General features: G+C 42.9%; 2 protein-coding genes across 7 annotated transcripts in view; one reads left to right on the top strand and one right to left on the bottom strand.

The window, feature by feature from the left end:
• Positions 1 to 5,328, top strand: part of TCF7 (transcription factor 7) — a 104,655-nt gene extending 99,327 nt beyond the window's left edge. For 2 of the 5 annotated variants that reach the window (XM_025196061.1, XM_025196060.1), the window contains one exon: positions 1,046 to 5,328. In XM_025196061.1, coding sequence (XP_025051846.1) covers positions 1,046 to 1,367 — 322 coding nt within the window. In that variant the 3' untranslated portion in view covers positions 1,368 to 5,328. Of the gene's footprint in view, positions 1 to 1,022 lie in introns of all 5 variants that reach the window. The other 3 variants (XM_014527869.2, XM_025196063.1, XM_025196064.1) reach the window with 2 other exon arrangements.
• Positions 5,329 to 8,632: 3,304 nt separating this feature from the next.
• SKP1 (S-phase kinase associated protein 1) lies at positions 8,633 to 21,526 on the bottom strand. 2 transcript variants are annotated; one of them, XM_006017211.2, is made up of 6 exons: positions 21,377 to 21,526; positions 17,405 to 17,501; positions 12,245 to 12,318; positions 10,855 to 10,998; positions 9,950 to 10,090; positions 8,633 to 9,124 (listed from the first exon to the last, which is right to left on the bottom strand). In XM_006017211.2, the coding sequence occupies exons 2-6, from the start codon at positions 17,499 to 17,501 to the stop codon at positions 9,089 to 9,091; spliced, it is 492 nt and encodes a 163-aa protein (XP_006017273.1). In that variant the 5' UTR covers positions 21,377 to 21,526; the 3' UTR covers positions 8,633 to 9,088. The 2 variants fall into 2 exon arrangements, with proteins under 2 accessions (XP_006017273.1, XP_025051844.1); XM_025196059.1 differs by lacking the exon at positions 21,377 to 21,526 and adding an exon at positions 20,508 to 21,314.
• Between the last annotated feature and the right edge of the window lie 812 nt (positions 21,527 to 22,338).

Below are 22,338 nucleotides of genomic sequence, written 5' to 3'. Positions count from 1 at the left end.
CTATGTTTGCCTTTTTCCAATCATCTGGGACCTCTCCTGATTGCCATGAGTTTTCAAAGATGATGGCTAACGGCTCTGCAATCTCATCAGCCAACTCTCAGCACCCTTGGGTACATCCCATCCAGCCCCATATGTATATGTTCAGCTTTTCTAAATAGTCCCTAACCTGTTCTTTCCCCACTGTTGACTGCTCACCTCCTCCCAAAACTGTGCTGCCAGCTGCAGCTTGCCTGTGAAGACTGAGATGAAGGCGGCATTGGGTACTTCAGCCTCTTCTACATGCTCTGTCAATCCTCTGGCATGACAATTTCCACACTGGGGCTTAAATATAGTCTCATTGATTCACTTTAAATTCACACCATCAGTTAATGTACATCAAAGGTTAAAAATTACTGACTTACATAAAAAACCTAAAATATCTTTTTTTTTTTTTTTTTTTAGTGGCAAGAAAACAAAAAAAGGAATGACTTCTGATTGTTGGTCTTTTGGGCTTTTTTTTTTTACCTGTTAGCCTTACATCCGGTTTAATGATATTGTTCTGCTGCCACCTAGTGGGAAGAACTGGAATTGGAATGTAAATAAAGAGCGACTTGTCAGCCTCCACTAGACTAGCCTAATCTAACCTGAATTTGGCTCCTGCTTTCACTGGAGTGAATCCAGAGGCTTATCACTCATTCTCTTCAGCTTGTTTATACTCTTATTTGACAATCCTTTGAATTTACACCAGAGAAATTGTGAGCAAGCTGCGGGTCCCCAATGCCGTAGTACATCCAATTGGTCAGCCAAATACCTTGAGTTTGACTGCCTGCATACGTGGCAGAAAAACAGAAAGCAGAGAGCAATAGTAGTAACAGGCCTGGAAGAAAAGAAAGGCTGTTGGATGCAAGATGGACTAAACTGGACTTTAAATCTGGTATTCTGTCATTAAGCACAAATTTCACCTGTGTGCCCTCAGTTTGCTCTGAATACTGCAATGTTTTCACTTGTAAATATGACACTATAAATTCACCCTTTATTTACAGATAACTCTCTTCACTGTTCTTAGGAGGAAAAAGAAGTGCATTCGGTACCTACAAGGAGAAGGACGCTGTGCCAGCCCAGTTTCTTCCGATGGAAGTGCTATAGACTCCCCTCCCTCTCCTCTGGATGCCCTCCAGTGCATATCTTCTGCTTTTACTTCAGACAAGCTTGCTACTACCCCTGCTGATTTCACCCAGAGAGAACAAACCAACCCCTTCCCTATCTCTGTTCACATCAAAACTGCTACCCCCTCACCCAGACTGACCTCAAGGTGCTCATCTATGCCTCATACGTCAGTAGCATCCAGTGAATCCTCAGAGTACAGCCTGGCCTCAACAGGAACATAGTATCACGCTCCAAGTTAAACACTTACTAATGCATTGGGCACTTTGCTTTCACCACATGGTTTTGCTGCCCATTGAAATAGACTGGAGGCCCATCCAAACAATTCATCATGCCATTAGACTGCCTTTTCAAAGTCAAGGGACAACAGTATCCCATGCCTCCAAATAATCAAGGATGCTGCAATGTTCAGTGTTTCGCTCAGTAAAAAGGTAGGAATACTCACCAAGATTAAAAGCACCAATCAGCAAATGAACCTTTTCTCCCCACCCTGAGCTTCATTTTTACTGCATCATCTACTAATGTAGCAGAAAGCAAAATCTAATTCCCTAGCTTGCTGCAGTAGATGGTATGTGCTATTTACCTTAAGCACTGGTTTCCTTTTCATGCTGCCCAAACTGCTTTGAATTGTAGTCAGTCACAAATCTCTTGTAGCTATCATATCAGGCAGCTGGAAAAGCTGGAACAGGAGCATTTTTTTTCCTTAAAGTCCACCTTTCTGAGATTAAATGTAGCGAAGCTAGGTTTTAATACAATTGGCTTATAAGAAAAGGTGGATTATTTAAAAGAATGAAGTGAATATTATTGTTAAACTTTTTGTCTGAGAACAGGAATCGTTGTTTACAGGTAACAGCTGTCGGTGCCAGCATGTCAAGTTCCATTAGCATGTGGAATGGTAGATGAAGGGCGAGAGAGGATGCACCAGGTAGTCCAGGAAGCTTGAACTGGCCGCTTCAAGATCCAACTGTGGGGTGTTCTTTTGTTCTGAAATACTATAGCAGTGCATCAGTCAAGTGTAGCTTTCTCATTGCTGCCCAGGTTGTTCATTATAAACAAAGTTTCTAAAATAGAGCTTGAAAACACTCAAACATGCCACCTCTTTGCAACGAAAGCCCTGCTATTGTTAATCAAAATATGCAGCAGGGTGCATGAGGACATTAAAATACCAGTGCAAGTGCATGCACAGATACCAAGTCAGACACACAGCATGACATTTGCATTGAGAGGCGATTCACAAGGCACCCATGTGTTTGTCACAAGCAAGAGGTGGGGCTAGAAAGTAGACATATGCTTCATTCAACAATGCTCTTCATGCTCATGAAACTTAGCTCCACACTTCATTTGCCTCTCCCTCCTAGCAGGTAGGGGGACATAAAGAGTGGCAGCAGTCTCACTGATGCAGGGCCTGGATCTCCTATATTCTCCAGCAGCCACTGCTCTGCATCTTAGACACCACTCTTCACCTTATCCAGTCTAAAAGCAAACCCCAAAAGCAGGTTTGATGAGCTGGTGCACAGCTTTTAGCATGCACTGTACATTTTATTAAAAATTTCTAATGTCTACTCACCTTCCCAACTGTCAAGTGTCAATACATTCTCAAGAACATCTAAGGTTTTCTGCTATTTTATTTATAATTTTAAGCTTGACAAATGGAAAAAAAAAACCATAGCAACCCTGCTATAGCAATATAAATGCATTCCTTGGAGTTCCTCTAGGCCTACACTGTGCTCATTGAGATCAAAATCAAGCCTCCTATTTTGAAAACATCCTAGACTGATGAGGAGAGGAGCAACAACACATTAAGGCATCTATTTTTTCTAGAAAAGACTATACAAATTAATGAAGTATTAATATTATTACAGTATTGCAAGAAATTTAAAAAGGACCTTTTTAACTACAAAATATTTTTGTATCTTTTTCATAAGGCACCACCACAAAAATCTACTGTTCTTACATTGCAAACTTGTTTTCAATAGCTTTCTGTATCGAAGGCTGAAAGTTACAATGGTGTGTTGTGTAGAGCAGCAGTTATTGGGATTTTCCCCATTTTAGTCCCTTTCACCTGAAGTTCCTTTAGAACAATGGTGCTCAATCTTTCCATCCAGTGGGCCAGATGAGCAATGCCCAGTTCCTCCATGGCTGGGTGAAGAGAGAGGGAGAAAGAGGGAGTGCAGTCCAATGCTGTGGAGGAAGAGGGGAGGGGGTCATGGCCCAGTCCCAAACCTGGCCAAGTAGAGAGAGGGAAGAAGGCATGGCTCAGACTGGCAGGGGGCAGAGGTGGCCTGATCCCAACCCAGATGGACAGAGGGAGGGGAGGGATGTGGCCCAGCTCCAACCCACTGCACAGGGCTTAGGATTTCAGTAGTAGAAACTGACACCGCGCCCTTGCTGTCAACTTTTCCCCCCCTTCAGAAACCCTCAAGACCAGATCTGGCACACAGGCCAGAGGCTGAGCACCCCTGCTGTAAAATGATGGGGGGAGGGATGGTCAGGAATTATCCATGCAAACTTTTGCTAGAAGATGTAAAGCTACTGCTGTATTCCTTTTGTTGTGTACAGACCATAATCCCAGAAGCATGCACACATTTGAAAGAGTTTATGTAACCATCAGACCATTAGCATAATCTGCATTGAAAGCCAAACATACTTTAAACACCTGTGCTAATCCCAGTCAGAAGGATTAATTCTGCAGCATTTGATCAATATTCGGTTTGCTAGCAATGATTGCCAGGCAGTTCAGGAGACAGCACAGTATAGTGGTTAAAGCAAGGGACTAGGAAAGGTTTATCCCCAGCTCTCTAGTTGACTCTGAACTCAGTCAGGTTTCCCCAGTGTAAGGTGAAAGTATCTTTCCTGTTTGACATCAAGTGCTGGAGAAGGTCAAGCTACATTACTACTGTGACAACAGTTGTGTAAGCTAGTACAAGCAAGTAAAAAAAAACAAAAACACAAAAACAAAAAAACCACACAGTGTAACAACTTATGTTCTGTGGTTGTATAAAACAAATGCAACTTCAAACCTCTCACAGGAAGTGCCCAAAAGCAAAAGCAGATATAGCTAACCTGTGGATGTTATGGGGGAAAGAGTCCTGCAGCAGCACAAGTACCATTAGTCCAAAGTTTGGCCACTGGAGTAAACTGGAACAGCTACCACTGCATGTAGAGGTCACTGGGAGTTGCATCTGTTTAATTTAATTTAAGCCCAACTCTGGCCCAGAAGCACTTGGAGCGTCTGCCATGGCAGAGGGATAAAGTGGAAAAAGGGCTGTTTTATATCCCAACTTCTGTTCTCAATTGCTTTTTATTTGTTCAGTCTGTTGTAGAATTTGCCAAGTGGGTCCTTGGCTTAAACACACCTATTTTCCAGGCATAGCTTTTCCTCCAAGTGAGGCATTTGCACACCCATGGAACCAGGGCCAGTTATACCCATTCACTGACTGATGTACACTACTATTAGAAGGGCTTAGATCACATAGTCTTGTTCTGGTTTGATGCAGAACATAAAATTTGCCCTGCTCTTAGTTATTACTTCTCCAGACCCCAGTGCTTCTAGACTCTCAAGCTACGGCAGCATGAAAGTAGTCTTCTGCCTTTATTGCCAACTCCTGTTTATACTGATTTAACTGAGAGCATCATTTGATTTTTTTTTTTTTTTTAAACCGAGAAGCGAAAGACCTTCAGGGGCCTTTTGTACACCAACATATGTATAAATACACATTTTAACATCCTATAGGTGTTATTACACAAACAGAAACCAAAAGAGAAAATACCAAAAAAGTATGTCTTTAGAACCGATACATAAAGTGTTACTTACTTTCTGTTTTTTCTTTTTAAAATAGAACTTTGCCCTTAAGTTTTTACTGCAGCAATATTTTTAGTTCTTAAACAGCAAGTTCACTCCATTTAATTATACATTCAATATCCTGAAACCTGTTTGAATGTAAAAGTCATGGCAATACCACTTCATTAAAACAAGTAAAACCACTATGTATGTAGCAGGGATAAATGTTTTGCAGCTGTACTTTCATTTGTCCAACAACTTATCCATCATTTGTTGTATTTTTTTTTTTTATTTTTGAGTTTGTATTTTTTGGCTTTCATGTTCAAAATATGTTTATAGCTTTATAAATAAAATAATCTGCCAGGATGGCCATTCAGGATGAGCCACTGGAGATTATAATCCTATAAAATGATCTCTCGTCAAATTCTTCTCTCAAAAACATTAAGAGGATTGGAGTTTTTTCCACTATTCATGTGGAAAAAGGCATTTTTAGAATAATTGCATGTAGTCTCCTATGAGGAAGCTAACAGGGAGGATAGCAGCAGCTGAAACAATCATCTGTTTCTACGTACATTGGTTTGATAGCCCTCATCTTTTCACACTGCCTCAGCAAAAAAACTAGCTATACTCATTCCTGATTATGCCAAGGTATAATACCCAGCCAGAGAGGGCACAACTACAGCAATGCAAGAATTATTCCAGCCTGCTTTAGAGCATGAGAGCAGGTCAGGCAAAGCAGTTTCTTTGTATGCTTTTTGCCTTGATTGTAAAATGCCTATTGCAGCTGTCTGTGCTGCTGTAATTTATGAAGTAACAGGTCTGCTAAAAGCACAACCACCCAACTGCTACTATAATGCTTTAACCTCTCAATCCCTTGGACTGGCTTATGCAGACTCTAAATGCAGGTTTGAGTCTTGTAATAAATTTCCTAAGCCACCCACTTCTCCAAACCTATATCTAGAAGGTGCTCCCTATAAAGAGAGCATCAAAGCCAAGGGTAACTACTGGATGCAATCTGTACAAAAGTTAAAGACCACAGAAGGGACACTTATCCTCAAGTCAAGAGTGGAGATACACTATCTGAACATAAAACTGGAAACATAGAAATGAAGGAAGTACAGACTAGTGGCTCTCAGGTAAGTGTGCATTTTGGAAGGCTGCCTCAGGCTGGTTTGCAAACTGATGGAACTGCACAAGAAGCCACAACTTGAGCTCCCAAGTGCCGTTGTGTAAACTCTTGGGAGTTTTGAAAGAGCACAGGATTCAGACTGTTTATTAGTGCTTAGCCAAGGTACGAGAGACTCGCTGTGGGAGGAAGCCAGTCAGTCTGCTCCGATATACTGAGGAATAGACCTGTAGAAGCAAGAAACAACAAGTACCATCTACAGGCGAAAGCTAGCCAGGTTTATTCTACCGTTGTAGTTGCCCAGATTTTCTTTTGCAAGGCATCAAGTGCCTTTTTCTGATTTAGTGTGCACCAGTAGCTGTATAGGTACATTGGTGAATTTCCCATTATCAGGCTTTATCTATGGGAAGGTTTTAAGATCCAACAGAATTGCCCAGCTACTCTCCAACATTTTACTGCTAGAAGTTCTCTGTGACCATACTAAGTCACAAGGACAGCACCCTTCATAGCCGAAGCAACGGCAGAATGGTACAAGTCTCTAGTTTCAATAGCAGATGCAAACATTGAGACAGATTTTGTTATTGTTACCTGATCAGCACAAAATGTTATGGTCACATGAAATAGAACACTGGCACGCATGAGAAGGGGCCATACTGTAAAAGCAAGAGAATTTCTCTTTGACTTGTATTTTGTATGGCTAGAAACAAGAAGAGATTTTCCTTTCTGCTGCCCCAATGCACATGACGACCCAGAAGTATTCTGAACACCATTCATTGCAGATCAACAGTTCTCACTGCACAGAGAATAAAGGTGCTTTACACTCAGCCGCTGCAAAATGATAAATGCATCTCTGCTCCCTCCCAGTGCCCAACCCCTCCCTTTTCCCACAGGTTAAATGCTGCTATCCACTGCTCACTTTGTGATGCAGCAGAGGCAAGCAGAATGCATACCAGACCCTAGACTAGCTAGTCTAGCACCTGTTAACAGTGATGAGAGAAGCAGAAGTAGGGTTACTTGTTATGAAGAAGTTTCAGGTTAAAGAAAACTACTGATTAATAACCCAGACTTGGACAGCTCTAGGATATATCCACTGTAAGAGAGGTGGCCTAACCAGCATATATAAACCTCTTGGGACAAGTTCATCCTTTGTTACTAGCTACACTACAGGATAAAGAATTGAAAGTGAAGACATGTTCCTCAATCCTTATATTCACCCTCACTTTTTAATGGCAAACAATCAATGGCTTGAATATTTCGCCCTCAAACAGGATGGACTCATTCCACCAAGCATAGTAGACAGGAGAGAATGTGACCTAGAAAGGGTCAGATTTCTTGTGGAAGTGGTTAACATTAATTTCTTGGAGGCAAGTGGGGCCTCTTCTATCCTAGGATTAGGGTACTCTACTGCTCTTCTTACCAATACCAAGGGGTTTTTTGAACAGAACAAGAAGTAGTATCCAGTTAAAGGCCAGTTGGGGAAATCTACTCCAGAGGAACAAATCGAAGAAGTGTGCTTGACTGGTAGAGTTACAACTCCATATTTTTTTTTTTTTTTTTTGTTAACCACCCTAAGGCTTACCCATTTGCCTGGATTATTATTAGGTTGTGTAGGCTGTAACTGGAGAAACTGTAATGCAAACCAGTTAACCCTCAAAGTTCAAAGTTGTTAGAACTGATGTAAATGAAGATCTGCACAGCAACAAGAATATTTACAAGAATTTTTCTACCATTTGGCAAGACATGTTAGTTACAACCAGGGTGTCCTTAAGGCCATCAAGCAGTTTCTAATATAGAAATTTAAAAAACAAAACAAACCCTTTAACATTCAGAAGTGCAACATTATTTAAAGGGGAGATAAGTATGTTTATTAAAGTTTATTCTATTCTAGGGTTTATACAGAAGATGGAATGCAATACAAGCCAAGAACACACTTTAAATGTTTAACACTACCATCCCCTAACTCCCTATAAGGGAAGTGTAAAAAACTAAGAAAAAACAAAAATAATAAATCAGAAAACTAGTTAATATTTAACTAGTTGTAGTGGCGTTGTCCAAAGTCGTCAAGCTAGCTACTGCACTAGCTTGTGTTTTGCATGCAATTATGACAAGTCTCTAAAAGCTGGAGCCTTGTGTACTCCAAAGGATAAAGATTTGTTGTGGACACAAAACTGTTTCAAGAGCTAGCCCCTGGCATACTTAGGATTACCTAAAGCCAGCCACTAATGCACACACTGATCAATTACATTTGCTTTGGTAGTCAGTCATGGTTTTTGGTCAAACTGGGATTTAGCTTTTACACTATTAAAAGCTTTTAAAAAAGCTATGCAGTACAGCTTACATCTATCAGCTACAGAGAGGTCTCCCAAGACATGGTTGAAGTGTTCCAATTGTCACTGGCTTGTCCAGTTCCAGTCACATTTGCCAAACCCACATTTGTATCATCTTTAATAGGCAAAGATAACTTGACTAGAAAGTCCTCACTTAAAAAAAGATTTTATAACGCAAAACAAGAACCATGTAAAGCATCACCATTCTTCATACTTAACTGTTTGGGAAGAAACGCAGCACCTTTTCACTCAGACTGCTTCCTCAAGAAACCCTTTAATTCTTTAAAGCCATTAATATCCCAGGAATTAAAATGAAAAAGTTAGCTATTTCAGAAATTTTTGCTGTGGTTTTATTTACAATGGTGGAGCTGAAGGATGTCAGATGTCAAATAAGCAATAATATAACACTGTAGCTGGGCACAAACAATTAATGGTAAATGAAAGGTGATAGCCCGGAATGCTACTTTCCATACAGAACCCACACTTAGTTCAGTTTTATTCATAGTAACATAAAAGACATCCGATTACACTGGTAAAAACTCAGGGTTTAAATTGGTACTCAAAAACCACTACACATGCAAAGGAACAATATCCTGCTAACGTGACTTCGTTTACTGCTGCATTTGTCTTAATATTAACAATTATGAACAGAGCAGTGCAACTAGTATTTGGAACAATCCTTACAGTGTTAAGAGTGTCGGGCACAAAACTTCACTTCTCTTCACACCACTGGTTCTCTTTGCGTACCTGTAAGAAAATGAAGGTTTAAGAGGACACACCGCAACAACCTTTATCTACTTGTGCCAACAATATTCCCCGAAATATCCCAATTACTCCACTTTAACAAGGAAGCATGATCAAAAAAAGACTCCATTTTTTACTTACATTAGAAGCTTGCTAACTTTTAAAGTAGACCTTTACATTCACCAATGCAGATCAAGTTTATTGCACATACACACTCCTATCCAATCATTCACTAAGCAATCCTACATCATTTAGGTCAAACTGTGCATCTCTGTACAGAATTTAGGAAGAGGTGAAGTATGTAGAAACTGTCTTTGCATTCAGTTGTTTAACAACTCCTAAAGTATATTATTATTCTGGATTTATATGGTCATTTAATAGTCTTATTTTGAAGTGGGCCATCTTTTATTTTACTTTTGTTTCTGGAAGTTCTTACTAGGAAATTCTGAGCATCTCAGGCTTAGCAGCAGCTTCCAACAATATGCTCGGCTTTAAAATAAGCAGCTTAAGACCACGATATTAGTCAGAACATCATGTCAAGGCACAGCAGGATAGGCTGTCCTATTGTTTTGGCTTAGTTGTAGTGAACTGTGTCACTATCCTTTAAAAGTGCTGTGGTTAACTGCAAACAGTCAACATGCTGCACTACATCAACTTGTGGAAGTTTGTTGGATCACCTATCCCACCAAGACGGCATTACATATTAAAATAAACCTAGACCAAGAATCCTTGTATCCAACAACCTGGCTACATTAACATAAACATAGGGAAGAGTTGTTTCAGCATATAAACAGGCCAAAGTTTGATTTAGCTGGAACTATGGAATACCTGTGCCTCTTCCTCCTCAGTGAAGTCATTCTTGATATTGAATGTCTTACGAATTTCTTCTGGAGTTTTCCCTTTAATCATGTTTGCAACAGTCTTGCATGTGACGTCAAGCAAGCCTTTGATGTCCAAATAGTTTGCAGCCTGCAAGAAAAGTGGAGATTTGAAGTCTTTACATCATTATTCTGCCTTCACGGATGTATACGCCTGCCAAGATTTGTTTGCAATTCACAGTCCCACTGTAATATCTAAAACCAATTCTAGCCCCATCTTCATTTTGAAAACCCTTCTTTCTTTGGATTCAGTTACAAAGTCTAAAGTGTTCCAATATGCTCATAACTGCAAAGTTAAACTAATTTAAAATCAAGAGTTTGCTTAGAAAAAGAAGTGAAGAAACATTGTTCTTGAAAATCCACAGACATCCACGGTCTTAATAGAGCCAACACATCTGTTCATGCAATAAAGTTGTCTGCACACAGTTCACACTTCGTATGGGTCACTGGAATTGGGGAACTAGGCTGTGAAGTTCTGCAATGCCATTTACATTTTAAAATTTAGAAGCGTGTTCAGGTTGCTAAACAGAACAAAACATGCAATACTAATTTCAAAATTTTCCCTGCTAACCCTTCCACTTTAGTGGAAGAGGAGCCCAATTTCTACACTGGGAGGGGGAGGGGAGGAAAAAATCGAAGCTTAACTCCCATCTGTGCCTATGCCCTCAAGTGCGTAGCATTAATCCTTCATGTTTCTCACACTGCCCGAAGTATCTCTACACACGTCTAATTTTGAATAGTTTCACTCTAAGCTGGGAAAGCTGGACTAAATTTCTACTGCTTCTACACCAGTTCAAAAGTCTGGAGAGACTATAGTGCTGAAAATAAGAGGGCAACTACCACCAGTCAACTTACCAGGATAAGTTCAAAGAGTGTTCCTTGGTCTACCTTCAGGAATTCTTGGTCCCACACAGGGATATCATCTGTTCTTTTCTCTTTGTTCTCATCATCCTCAGGAGGAGGAGGATCATCTTTGTGGTGGGTGCACCACTGGATCACCTGATTAAAATGTCAAGAGATTAAGGTTAATATTAAGCTCTCTCAAGCAAATCTTCCTTTGGCCCCAGTTTGAATTCAGACTACATTAACAGAGTCTAAGCTGAAGGGAAAAAAAAAAAATGCACAAAATGGTGGACCAGCAGGCTACCTCAGTGCTACTGCCTTGTGGTAAGAGAAGAGTCTCAACTCAAAAACATAAGACTCGGGACTTTCACAGCTTTTTTAAATTCTTAAAGAGATAGTAATAAATTAAAGTTGGTAATAAATTCTTTGGTTCTGCAAGTTTCATGCAACACCAGAAGCACAGGAGCATATTTTTAGACAATATCTCCAGAAAAATGTTAGGAAGACAGCAGACTCATACATGCTGTACAATTATATTACAGCCTGAGATTCTGCATACTCCTCCAAAAATAGTTTCATCCACTTGTGAAACAAGGAATATGGGCAATTCTTATTAGCAGACAGCACTTTCAGTGGATACTACTACTCTAAACAGTCAAACTAGTTACCACTTTTGTGGCAGAAAAAACATGGGTGATCAGCTAATAGAAGCTTTGATATTTATCAAGGGATGTTGAACTTTTAGTCTGTTTTGGTTAGCAAAATGTCGCCTGTGCACTACAAAAAGGAGCAAATACAGTTCGCTGTGAAGTTTGCCTAACTTGGTGCCAGAGCCTGATTGATTCCAGGAGTGTTTTGAATACCAATTCCTACCCATGGTGGTAAGATGGTCCTTAACCAGTTCAGTCTCCCAAAACAATGTAAACTGGTTCTCTAGGGAAAGCTTATCCACAGTCTCTTCTTGGCGGAACAGGAAAAGAACCAACTTCAGTCAGTTAATGTACCAGCTTTCATTTGGATTTGCTGTGCCAAACTGCATGCTCAGGACACCACACAGTGACCATAATTAACAAAGATTCCTAGGACACCAACAGTATGCAAGTGAGAGGGGAGGGGGGCAGTGACAAGCATGGCTCCTACATAGTATACTGGGTACGCATGACTGCCACTGCTGCTAGCATCACAATCCTTCATTCAGTGCTTGAAATGTATGCTTTTGGGCAGGCAAATCAGTCTGATGTCTGGAACTACAGGTTTGCAGAGCCTGCTCTAACCACACACAGTTTGCATGCTCCTAGACGCACCCTACAAAGGATTATGGATGTGTGAAACTTTCAATGATGTGTTTTTAACTCTGGCATTTTTTTTTTTGGCAAGGCTACTACTGCCAGTACCATCTTACCTTTTTTAATATAGCTGCATTAACATTTGGAAGAGGAACTGGGTCATCGTCTCCTTCATCATCCATTCCCAAATCTAAGAATGGAAAGAAGACTGAGCAATTGGCAGTATTCAACAGTAACTTTTTCCTGAAATTGTTATACCTGCATCACCTCATCACTACACAGACAGATTTATTTACTCTAATACAAAGTGTCATTAAGTCATTTGTTTGCGTCCAGCTTACCTGCTACAAAAACATGAATTTTAAAGAATATTTTTGCAATACTAGTGCTGCATTCCTTTCAAGCTACACTGACTGCAGGAGGTTCATCAAATCATGCAGCTAATAAAGTTTCATCTGTCCAAATGAAGTGCTGATGTATTTGCTTCTTCAAATATTTATTAGCTTATCAGTTACTTATTAGAATCAATTTCACTATTTCAGTATTTTAAGCAGTGGAACTATTTTATTCCTAACTATGCTAGAAATTTGAGAAAGGAAGACACTAATTTATATATTTTAGCTACTATGGAAGTTCAGGCCCCAAGCTTACCATAAAATGTTCCAATACAGATTTCTCTTCAGCTTTACCATTGTATGAAAACAAAGCTCCTGTGTTAAGTATAGACAACGTTTTGTCCTCTCTGCAGGAGCAGTTATAGAGATGCTGGGTATTTCGCTTAAAGAAACATTCTGTATCGAGGCACAACAACCATATTAGTTCATACTGTGGGATAGTGACTAATTCTTCAAATCAAGTTAATACAAGTGCTTATGAAATGCAACACCAATAACCATTAAAGTCTTGTGGGTACATGCAAGAGACCTGGATATGTTTCTGTTCTATTGAGGGGTCAGATTCAAGCTAAAAGATACTAATATCATGATACAGAAGAGGTACTGAAAGCACAAGACGGTTCAAATTAGATTTTAATCCAGAGGGTTAGTACCATATTAAAGTAGCTGTCCCGCTGATTAGACTACTATGGTATTTTTGATTTGCAGTAACACGGCACAACTGCTATGTTATCTTATCTAAAGAGGTACTGAGCATTTCACCAATTCGTAGGAGGTTCAAATATACTTTTAATGTAGTACAGTGCAAGAAAAGAGTTGCTAGTTGCTGTCAAGAGTTGACAGAGGAGGTGATAAGGAATTCAAAAGCCTCAATTAGATGTAGAGTTACCAACTAGCAAGGACAACACCTTCATTTTTCACACGAGAGCTCTGCAATGCCTCCTGGATAATCTTAAGGTACTTTGCACTGAAAAACCATACATCAGTCCCTCACTCACCTTTTAAAATCTTGCAGTTTCTCTTCCTAGTCCTTATGGGAACTATCTGTATATTGAAAATAAATGAAATCTGCAGTACCAGGTATCTGGGGACAGGGAATTCAATGGCTGCATGTGTTACACCTCACACACTACAAAGCACCTTACACAAGTTTAAGCACTTTCAATTTTCAAGTAACCCTAGATACCACTGCACACCTTACACAGGGGGAGATTTTTCTGTAAGGATTTGCCAAAAATTTTAGTCTACTGACTGTCCATAAAAGTGCATATTTACACTTTGTGATTATATTCCCCCATCAGTTATGCATACCATATCATAACAAGCACCTTTTGTATTACAGAGTGCAAGAGCACAAAAGCAGCATACAATTAAGGATCTAGAACAGAGGTTGGTAACCTACACCCCACAGTCTGGATCTAGCCTGTAAAGATACTTAATCCGGCCTGCCAAGCAGGTTTGAGAGAACGCATCATCTAGTGGCTGTCTCTGCCAACTGCCACCTCTGGGCAAGGACCAAGCTGTGTTAGTTTCTGCCAAAACTGGATCTAGAGTATGCCAACTTTTGTTGAACAGAACATTTTGCCTTTATTTATGCAGTCAGTTTAGTGCTTAGTGAGAGAGATGTGGCTTTTGGAGATTGTTGTATTTTTCCAGCCAGAGAAAGGGGGAGGGAGAGGCAACAGCACCAACACTTCCCCAGAACACGCTGAAAATAAACAGAACTAGAATCTATACTGGAAGGATTAGGCATAGCTTGTTTTATACACAGACCATCTATTGGTTTTCTGGAAGTCCTTTTATTTGCAGTTTGTGCAAGAGAGTAAAATGCTTAATTCTGAACTCCTGAAGTGGTTTGTTTAACTGCTTACAAAGCATGACACTATCTTTGCTTCAGTTCTCATTTTTTCAGTTTGTGATAACATCTCACCTCATGTTACAGAATCTACAGGAGATCTGTACTGGAACAGGCCATCTGGTCTGTCCAATTTTTGATCTTTGCAGCATCAGCTACTGCTCAGTTGAATATATTAAACAAACTGAGTCAAGCTGAAGGCAGATGGAAAAAAGGCTTGCACTCTCAGTAAGCTCCCCATCAGGACAGTGTTAAATTACACAACACCAGAAAGTTCAATGACAGGACTTCTTCCCAAGAGCTCTTTCCCAATAGTGAAAGTAACTTAGGACTTAACTGATGGCATCACTAAGGTCCCCCTTTGTATTCTATCCACATTTTTGTGGTAAAAGGCAGTTTTCTTTCATACCCCTACTAATTGGCAACAACAGCCAAGGCACCTGGCACCTTGGATATGTACTGTTTTCTGAATGCCTCCCAATCACAGCAAACAGACTTTAGACCCCAAGTACTATATTACAAAGATCTCCCTCTCTATCAAAACCAACATTGCTCTTGTTTTCAGCTCATCCAGATCAATAGCACAAATAATCTAACCCTACTTACTCTGTAAGAGCTGCATTAACTACAGCAAGTCTATACCCAAAGAGTTACAAGAAAACTGGCTTCTTTCCCTTAGCTCACGGGCATCAAAACAGCTATCACTGCCTGTTCTTCATACTCCTAGGCATCTGAATAAAAGGTTTGTCCCCCCTCTCCCTAACACACTCAATTTTTAAACTGTTCCTCTGAAGGTATATCCAAAAGTTGTGCAGACAACCAGAACAGCATCTTAAGAGACTTTACTGGTCACCCTAAAGATGAGCGTTATAGTTACCATTCTTTATAGACAGACCCTGATCAACATGACAGCCTTGAGCTGAGTTCCCTTTCAGAGGCATTGCTTATTACATCAAGTAGAACTGACAAGCTGACTTTAAACAGTTTACCAAACATTACAATGGCCTACTAATTTCAAGTTTTGATGCCAAACGGGAATCTATAATAAATGTTACTCTAGGAAGCCCTTTTACACTAGCCATATCTTTAGAACACTTGCATAGATCACTCGTATTCTATTATCAAATACCAACAGTGGCGATTCTACAGAAAAGAGGTTAGTGTGCTGAAACCCAGGTTACTCCAAATCAAAAAACACAAAAAAACCCACACCTTTAATTCTGTTTGAATACAAGTCCTACTTTCGGTTCTTGACTTTCAACACCATGATACCTTAGTAGCCATCACTCAAACTCAGAAAAAAATAGTTCAAAGAGATTGGGACTGTAAATAAGATGCAGCTATTGAACACACAATTAGTGTTACTTACCAACTACACAAGGAAGTTCAGATCCAAATTATATGTATTCAGTGGTTTGGTACACTAGTAGGTTACACAAACTTCATGTCACCTGAAATGACTTAACAGTAGCCTACATGGGACATCAGTTTCAAAACAAGAAGCCACACAGGTCCTTTCAGCAAAGGACAGACATTCAAAAAGCCTGAGCCTGAATTAATTCAATCTTTAAAGGTTAGTCTAACCTGGTTAGGCTAAATCTGTTTTGTAACTGAACAGACATCCCAAAAATGTAGGCACATGCCTGCAGTGTCTCAGACTAGACGCCAGGGGGGGCACTAGAGCATCCCTCCTTTGGCTTCCACAGCATGAAGCCGAGGGAGGCATGGCCAGGCTCTGGCAGCTGAGATTAGCCCAGCAGGGAATTGATAACAGTGCTCATCTCCCAATTAAGAAAACAGAGGGACATTACCAACTACTTGTTGGTTCAGTAGGGACTGTAGCCAGCATGTGGTCTACTAGCCAATACACCAGGGGCAGGCAATTATTTTACGCAGAGGGCCGCTTACTGAGTTTTGGCAAGGCATCGAGGGCCACACGACAGGCAGCCAGGGGCACATAAATATTACAGCAAAAGCTGCGCTATCCGGCACCTTACAAGCTGGCATGTTTTACTAACCGGCATGCCGGCTTGTAAGATAAAGTGAAACCAGAAGTGCTCACCGCAGCACTTCTAGTTTCTCCAAGCCCCCACGGCCAGGGGCAAAGCAGCCTGCACTGCCGAGCCCCCACAGCCCAGGGGCATGACAGGCTGCACCGAACTGTGCAGGGCCCGTCTCCCTGTCCTGCAAGGCCCGCAGGAGGGACAGCAATGCCATGGGAGGGGCGGGAGAAGTGGCCACCAGGGCCGCTCATTTAACCAGCATATTTTGTTATCCGGCATTCCCCATTCCTGGGGGATGCCAGATAACAGAGCTTTTACAATACTTTTCTAAATTTTTTAGGGGCCCCACGGGCCGGATACAATGGCCTGGTGGGCCACATCCGGCCCGTGGGCCGCATTTTGCCCACCCCTGCAATAAACAAACACCTCCTCAGCTAGGCAGAGGAGAGAGGGGAATTCCTGCTTAGCAGGGAATGGGAGGGGCAGCTGAAAGCAGCCCAGTCTTTGGAACTCCAGCCAAGGAGCAGAGGGGAGGGGCCAACCATGCTGTGGAGCAGAGAGCCCCACCCAGTCCAGAGAGCATGCCAGGATGCTGTGGGTGTCTGGTTTATCTTAAACCAGCAAGGAGTCTATGACATAAACCAGTTTGAGCCAAACCAGGCAAGTCTGATATACTACATTCAACCAGGTTTATCTCAAACTGGTTTATGTGCACTGAGCATCCATTCTGTTACAGGTTTAAACCAGTTTCTGATCACTTAAAACCAATTTCTGTGCATGTCTGTCCCTAGCCTTACAGAGACTGGACTATGTTCTTAAGCCATCACTACCAAAAGTGTATTGAAGTGAACGATTCGATAGGAAGGAGAGCATGCACCAGAAGTGCATTATGTGGAACAATAAATGCTTCAGCATGTCAAATCATCTATTCCCCCCCTTCAGATTAGATAAAGATTCCCGATTTTAGAAGGGATTCCCTCGCTTCTTGAGGAAAGATACTAGCTCAAGTCTTCATACTCTTACCTTCCAACATAGTCTTGATAGTTACAGATTGCTTTGCAATTTCAACATCAACTTCAAAAATCTCTCCATCTGAACTCTGAAGTTTAATTGAAGGCATCTACAACAAGAGCAAGAATTATTTTCAAGTAAGCATTTGCAGACAACTTAGTTTGATACAAACTGTTCCAAAGTTATGAATAATAAAAAAGGATTGGCATGCTGCCTCTTACTCAAGACAAATGTTGCCAAGATACCTCAGTACACCAAAACTACTTTATCATTGGGATCAACAAATCTAATTGGCTTTTCCTAGAGCAAAGCAACTAACAACATACAGTAAGAAAAAGGCTATTCTTGTATTTCTCTAAGCAGGTAGGAATTACCTAATTTTTTTTTTTAGCTACATAACACTTTCTTCTAAAAATAAGAGCTTACATCATTACTGTGATCCATGTTAGTGGTACAGTATCCCTCACTGGCCACATCCACAAGAATGCAGACAGCTTGTGCCACTGGTTTGTTGTCCCCAGGGAACGCCAGTGTCACACACCCTCTGGCACGCCACAAATTACCCCAGGTTTGGTAGGGGAGGCTGAAGCCAACACTGGGATGGCCCCAGCAGCCTTACCTGGGGTCCTGGGGGCTCCAGCAGCACAGATCCTACCACTCAGGAGTCTGGTCAGCAGCCCGAGCATGGCTCCAGCCAGCCAGTCTCCAGTTTTGGGCAGTATGCCCAAAACTAAATCTCCCAGGGTCAAAAATCCCCTCACACTGCTACCTTGCCACACAGAAAACACCTGAATGTATGATAGGTAGAGCTGCAGATGCATCTGCTGTGCCACATAGTGTACAGCCACACTCATTTGGATGTGGCCACTAGTTCCAAATTAGGGTTTTAAGTGATACAGCAAACCTTCCAAATACTTCCAACATTAACAACATGATTAAAAGCGGCCTTAAAATTAAGGCACCTCCTCCATGCAAGTCATGGGCTCTTCAGATTAAATTAGATCTAGAAGCACTCTTGAAGTCCTGGTTTCTTGGCCAAGCCCCCTTTGAAGTGAAGTATGCTTGGCATTGTATTTTTGTGAAAGCTTGCCCATGGTATACTCAAGAGAACTTTCAGCTAGAGGTGCACTGATCCATCAGTCTGATATCAGATAAGCACCAATATAAAGAAGATTGGCTGCATCAGAAATTGGCCTGATATGGCTGATAAGTGGCCCGTGCATGTGCAGTCACAACACAGCATGTAGGCAGCAAGGAGGATAGCCCCGCAGCTTGAAAAGCAGTGTCCAGCTAGTAAATCTGGTGTGGTGAAAGAGAAGGGACCGCGCACGGGGGGCACACAGATCAAGGCTCCCCTGCAGTGAGGGAGGGAGGGAGTGGGGCTGAGGCAAGCAGTGCACAGCCACAGCTCATCCGGGGGGTGTGGCGGGGAGGAGGAGGCATGTGCCCCTGGATCGGGGCAAGTGGCAGTGGCAACACTGGAAGTAGGGGCTATGGGGGGGGCTGCAGCCACCCCAAAATTCACCATAGTCCCCCCATAGCCCCACTCTCAGAGCCACCTACCCCAAAGCTTGGCCCCAGCCCCGCTCACCCCATGGAGATCCAGAGGCACACACCTACTCCACCACCCTGTATGCCCCGCCGGACAAGCAGCGGGAGCTCCCAGGAGAGCACCAGACAGACCTCTGCACTCCCCAGACAAACCACAGCTCTGTCCTGCCCCAGCTGGGCAGCCCTTGCCCCAGCCCCACTCCCTCCCTCATCATGGGGCACCTGGGTCTGCCCCCCACTGCTTCCCTTCCACTATAAGTCTTACCAGCTGGATGCAGCTGTATCGGAAATCAGATCTGTATCAGCTAATATGCCTCCTCAAAAATTAGCTATCTGTATCAGCCCCAAAAACCTCTATCAGTGCACCCCTACTTTCAGCACCTGACAACACAATTGCTTCTTAATGCATTTACCTGTAAGAAAAGGCTCCTGTAAAAGGAGTCTATTATAACAAAATTTAGAAGACAGTATGTTCTCAAATCCATGCTGCAACCAATAATGTTTAAATAACTTACTGGTTAAGCTCCTATAAAAAAGTTACAAGCATGATGTAGATGTTACTGGATAAGGCTTTGAGTACCACGCATGTGATTAGTTTAGCGCAAGAGTCCCTTATAGCCCATGAAGTCTAGAATTGCTTCAAAACACGTTCTTGAAATCAAACTGCTTATTTTGGCAAGAATCAGCTTTAATTAGTTACAACTAAGATGTTTGTTGTAAGGTTGTATACATCTCGTTTGCCGATTCTTTAGCCCTTCGCATTAGAGTGCACACAATGGGATTAGTCTAAAATAATTGGCTTTTATACAAGTTAGATTTGTTTTAGTAATGCATTCATCCAATACATTTCCTTGCAAAAAAAATAAAGTAAAATAAATCAGTATGAAGCCATTTTTGGCCTTTATATGTTTTGTTTTGCAGAACACTGTCAAAATATGTTAAGAGATCCTTGAGCAGGCAACTGAAAAGCAACCCTTAAGCTACGCATCCTCAAATAGTCTGCAAACCCATTTAAGAATTGTTTGGGAAAAGGCTTTCAGGGTAAACAGAGATCACTCATAGATATTACTCAACTGATGCCTGCTTGAAATACATGCACAAAATAAAACAAACAAAACAAAAATACACAAACTCTTGAGGGGCTTAGGACCTCACGGATTCAAAATTACTGCAGTCAGAGCAGCTGACCAGCTCTATGACTTTCGTCTCACTTCCATCTGCTTGACAGCGAGCGCTTGCTGTAGCTCATCACGGCACTGCAACAAACGCAGGCCAATGGAGCCCAGCCAATGCAGGTTGCTCAGCAGCAGACGGTAGCCATAGATCTTCATGTTTGAAAGGAAGAAAGTAACCTCTTCAAGTTTACTTGGCAGAGTTGCTTCATGTTGATAAAACACTCTACCTCCAAATGCAAGTATTACCACATCTTAGAGAGAGAAACTTAGAAGAGACTAACAAACTCATTAAAGTTGGGCCCAACGTTGTAGCAACACATTGCTGTGTCATCCCCAGTAAAAAAAAAAAAAAAGAGGCAAACATTGAATTTAAAATTTTAACTTCTTACCACCAAGAGGTCCAATCCTGCAGTGAGAAGCTGAGTTTGCTCAAGTACAAGTCTACCTTCCCAACCGCTAGGTAAAATAAGACTTCGAACAGCCAAGACAACTTGCAATCGAGGCTCATCCCCAATTTTATGAGGGTTTTTCCGTTGGTTTGTTTTTGGACTGTGATAGGTTTAGGCTCGGTTTGTATTGCGCAGGCGGCCACTTAAACTCCAGATCAAGGAAATTTAAGCCAGTTGTTTTACCTCGATTATCTAACAGAGGTTTTGTTTTGCCTCAAAGATAGACAGACAGGTGTGGGACTTAAAAACACCGCAGCCCATCCCCAATGCACCACGGCTATTTCATCCCTGCGTTTCCCACCTACCGGCGCCCCAAGCCCTGCGTTTGCTCGGGAAAGAGAGCGAGATGCTCATAACCCAGCGCGGTTTTCGCCCCAAATGCACTAGTCCTCGGTGCGAGCCGGAGCGCGTCGAGCGAGGTTTTCCCTGCCCGCGGACCCGCGCGCGCCCGGGAAAGGCTCCCCTCCCCTCCCCCACGCGCTCACGCCCACGGCTCGGCCGGGTGCGACGGGCCACGCGGGACGCGAGGAGCCGGGGGGGTCGGAGGCCGGAGAGGTCCCCGCGGCCTCTCGACAGGGCTGCACGGTCCCCCCTTGAACGACCCGGGGGCTGAGCCTGTCCGTCCCTTCAGACCAGGGCTGCGCTTCCGCGGCCGCCGGGGCCGGGCAAAAGGAGCAGCCCGCGGACCGGGGTGACTAAGCAGAGCCGCGGGCGGGGACCAGGCCCCACCCCCACCGGCTCGCTCCGCAGCGGCGGGGGAAGCAGACCAGGCCTCCCCCGTCCCCTTCCCGGGCCGGGCCGGGCCTCACCGTGCGGCTACGACCGGGCGACGCCTTCTCCTCAGGCCCGACTGCGGCGGCAGCGGCGGCTTTTATGGGGGTGGGGCGGGAAGGAAGGACCCCAACGAGCGCTACCTCACAGAGCGCCGGGGCTGCCCGCGCAGATCGCCTGAGCGCTCGGGGCAGGGAAGTGCGGCAAGCTGCACTTCTGCGAGGAAATAGGGGGTGAGGGGGAGGGTTTTCGAAAGGTAAACATTGGGGGCGGGGGAGTGCAGGAGCCGCGGGGTCCTTCAGGCAGAGGCTGTCCGCGGCGGAGACGCGCTTGGTAACAGCGGGCGCCTCCTCAGCAGGGTGAAAAGGGAGGGCGCGTTTTCATCCCACAAGCACGACCCTCTGCCTCCACCTCGGGAGCAGCTCGTGTAAACCATGAGAGATCCCAGCTCCCACAAGGACCAGGGCAGTATAAACAGATGCTATTTGCTGTCATCATCCCATTGTATGTCTGACTCCTGCAGGGGAAAGCGGAGTGCAAACTTGATCGGCTATGGCTTCAACTCTGGTGTTTCCTCGGAAGGAGTGAAATGTCCCTGTGTTACATTGGGAGGAAGGTGGCTCAAAATGAAGAAGGCTACTGAGGGGGTTGGGGGGGGAACGACTGTTGAAGGGCAAGGATCAATTGGCCAAGCAACGGTTAAATCTAAAAGCTGCACCGACAGCTAGAATCGAGCGCGTTAATGCTGTAAATTACGTTAGAAAGGGAGATGCCACCTCTACTGCAGTGCATGATTGCTGAGGAAAGATTGGCCTAGTGCCCTCCCTTGCAAATAAATTGCCAAGTGCTGTTTGGCACGGTTCTGTATTTCAGTGCTTGACAGAGAAACCCTGAATTATTTTCAAGGCCCAGGTAGGTGCCCCGGTTGCGAGCCAAAGCACTAAAACACAAGATGCAAGAAAAATTATGGTGAGGGAAAGTTAAAAGGCAATATATACAT

This window comes from Alligator sinensis, unplaced genomic scaffold (assembly GCF_000455745.1).
Source record: "Alligator sinensis unplaced genomic scaffold, ASM45574v1 scaffold111_1, whole genome shotgun sequence".
In the NCBI taxonomy this organism is placed as follows: domain Eukaryota; kingdom Metazoa; phylum Chordata; order Crocodylia; family Alligatoridae; genus Alligator; species Alligator sinensis.
Note: the sequence above shows the minus strand (reverse complement) of the source record. Positions and strands in the feature narration are given on the sequence as shown.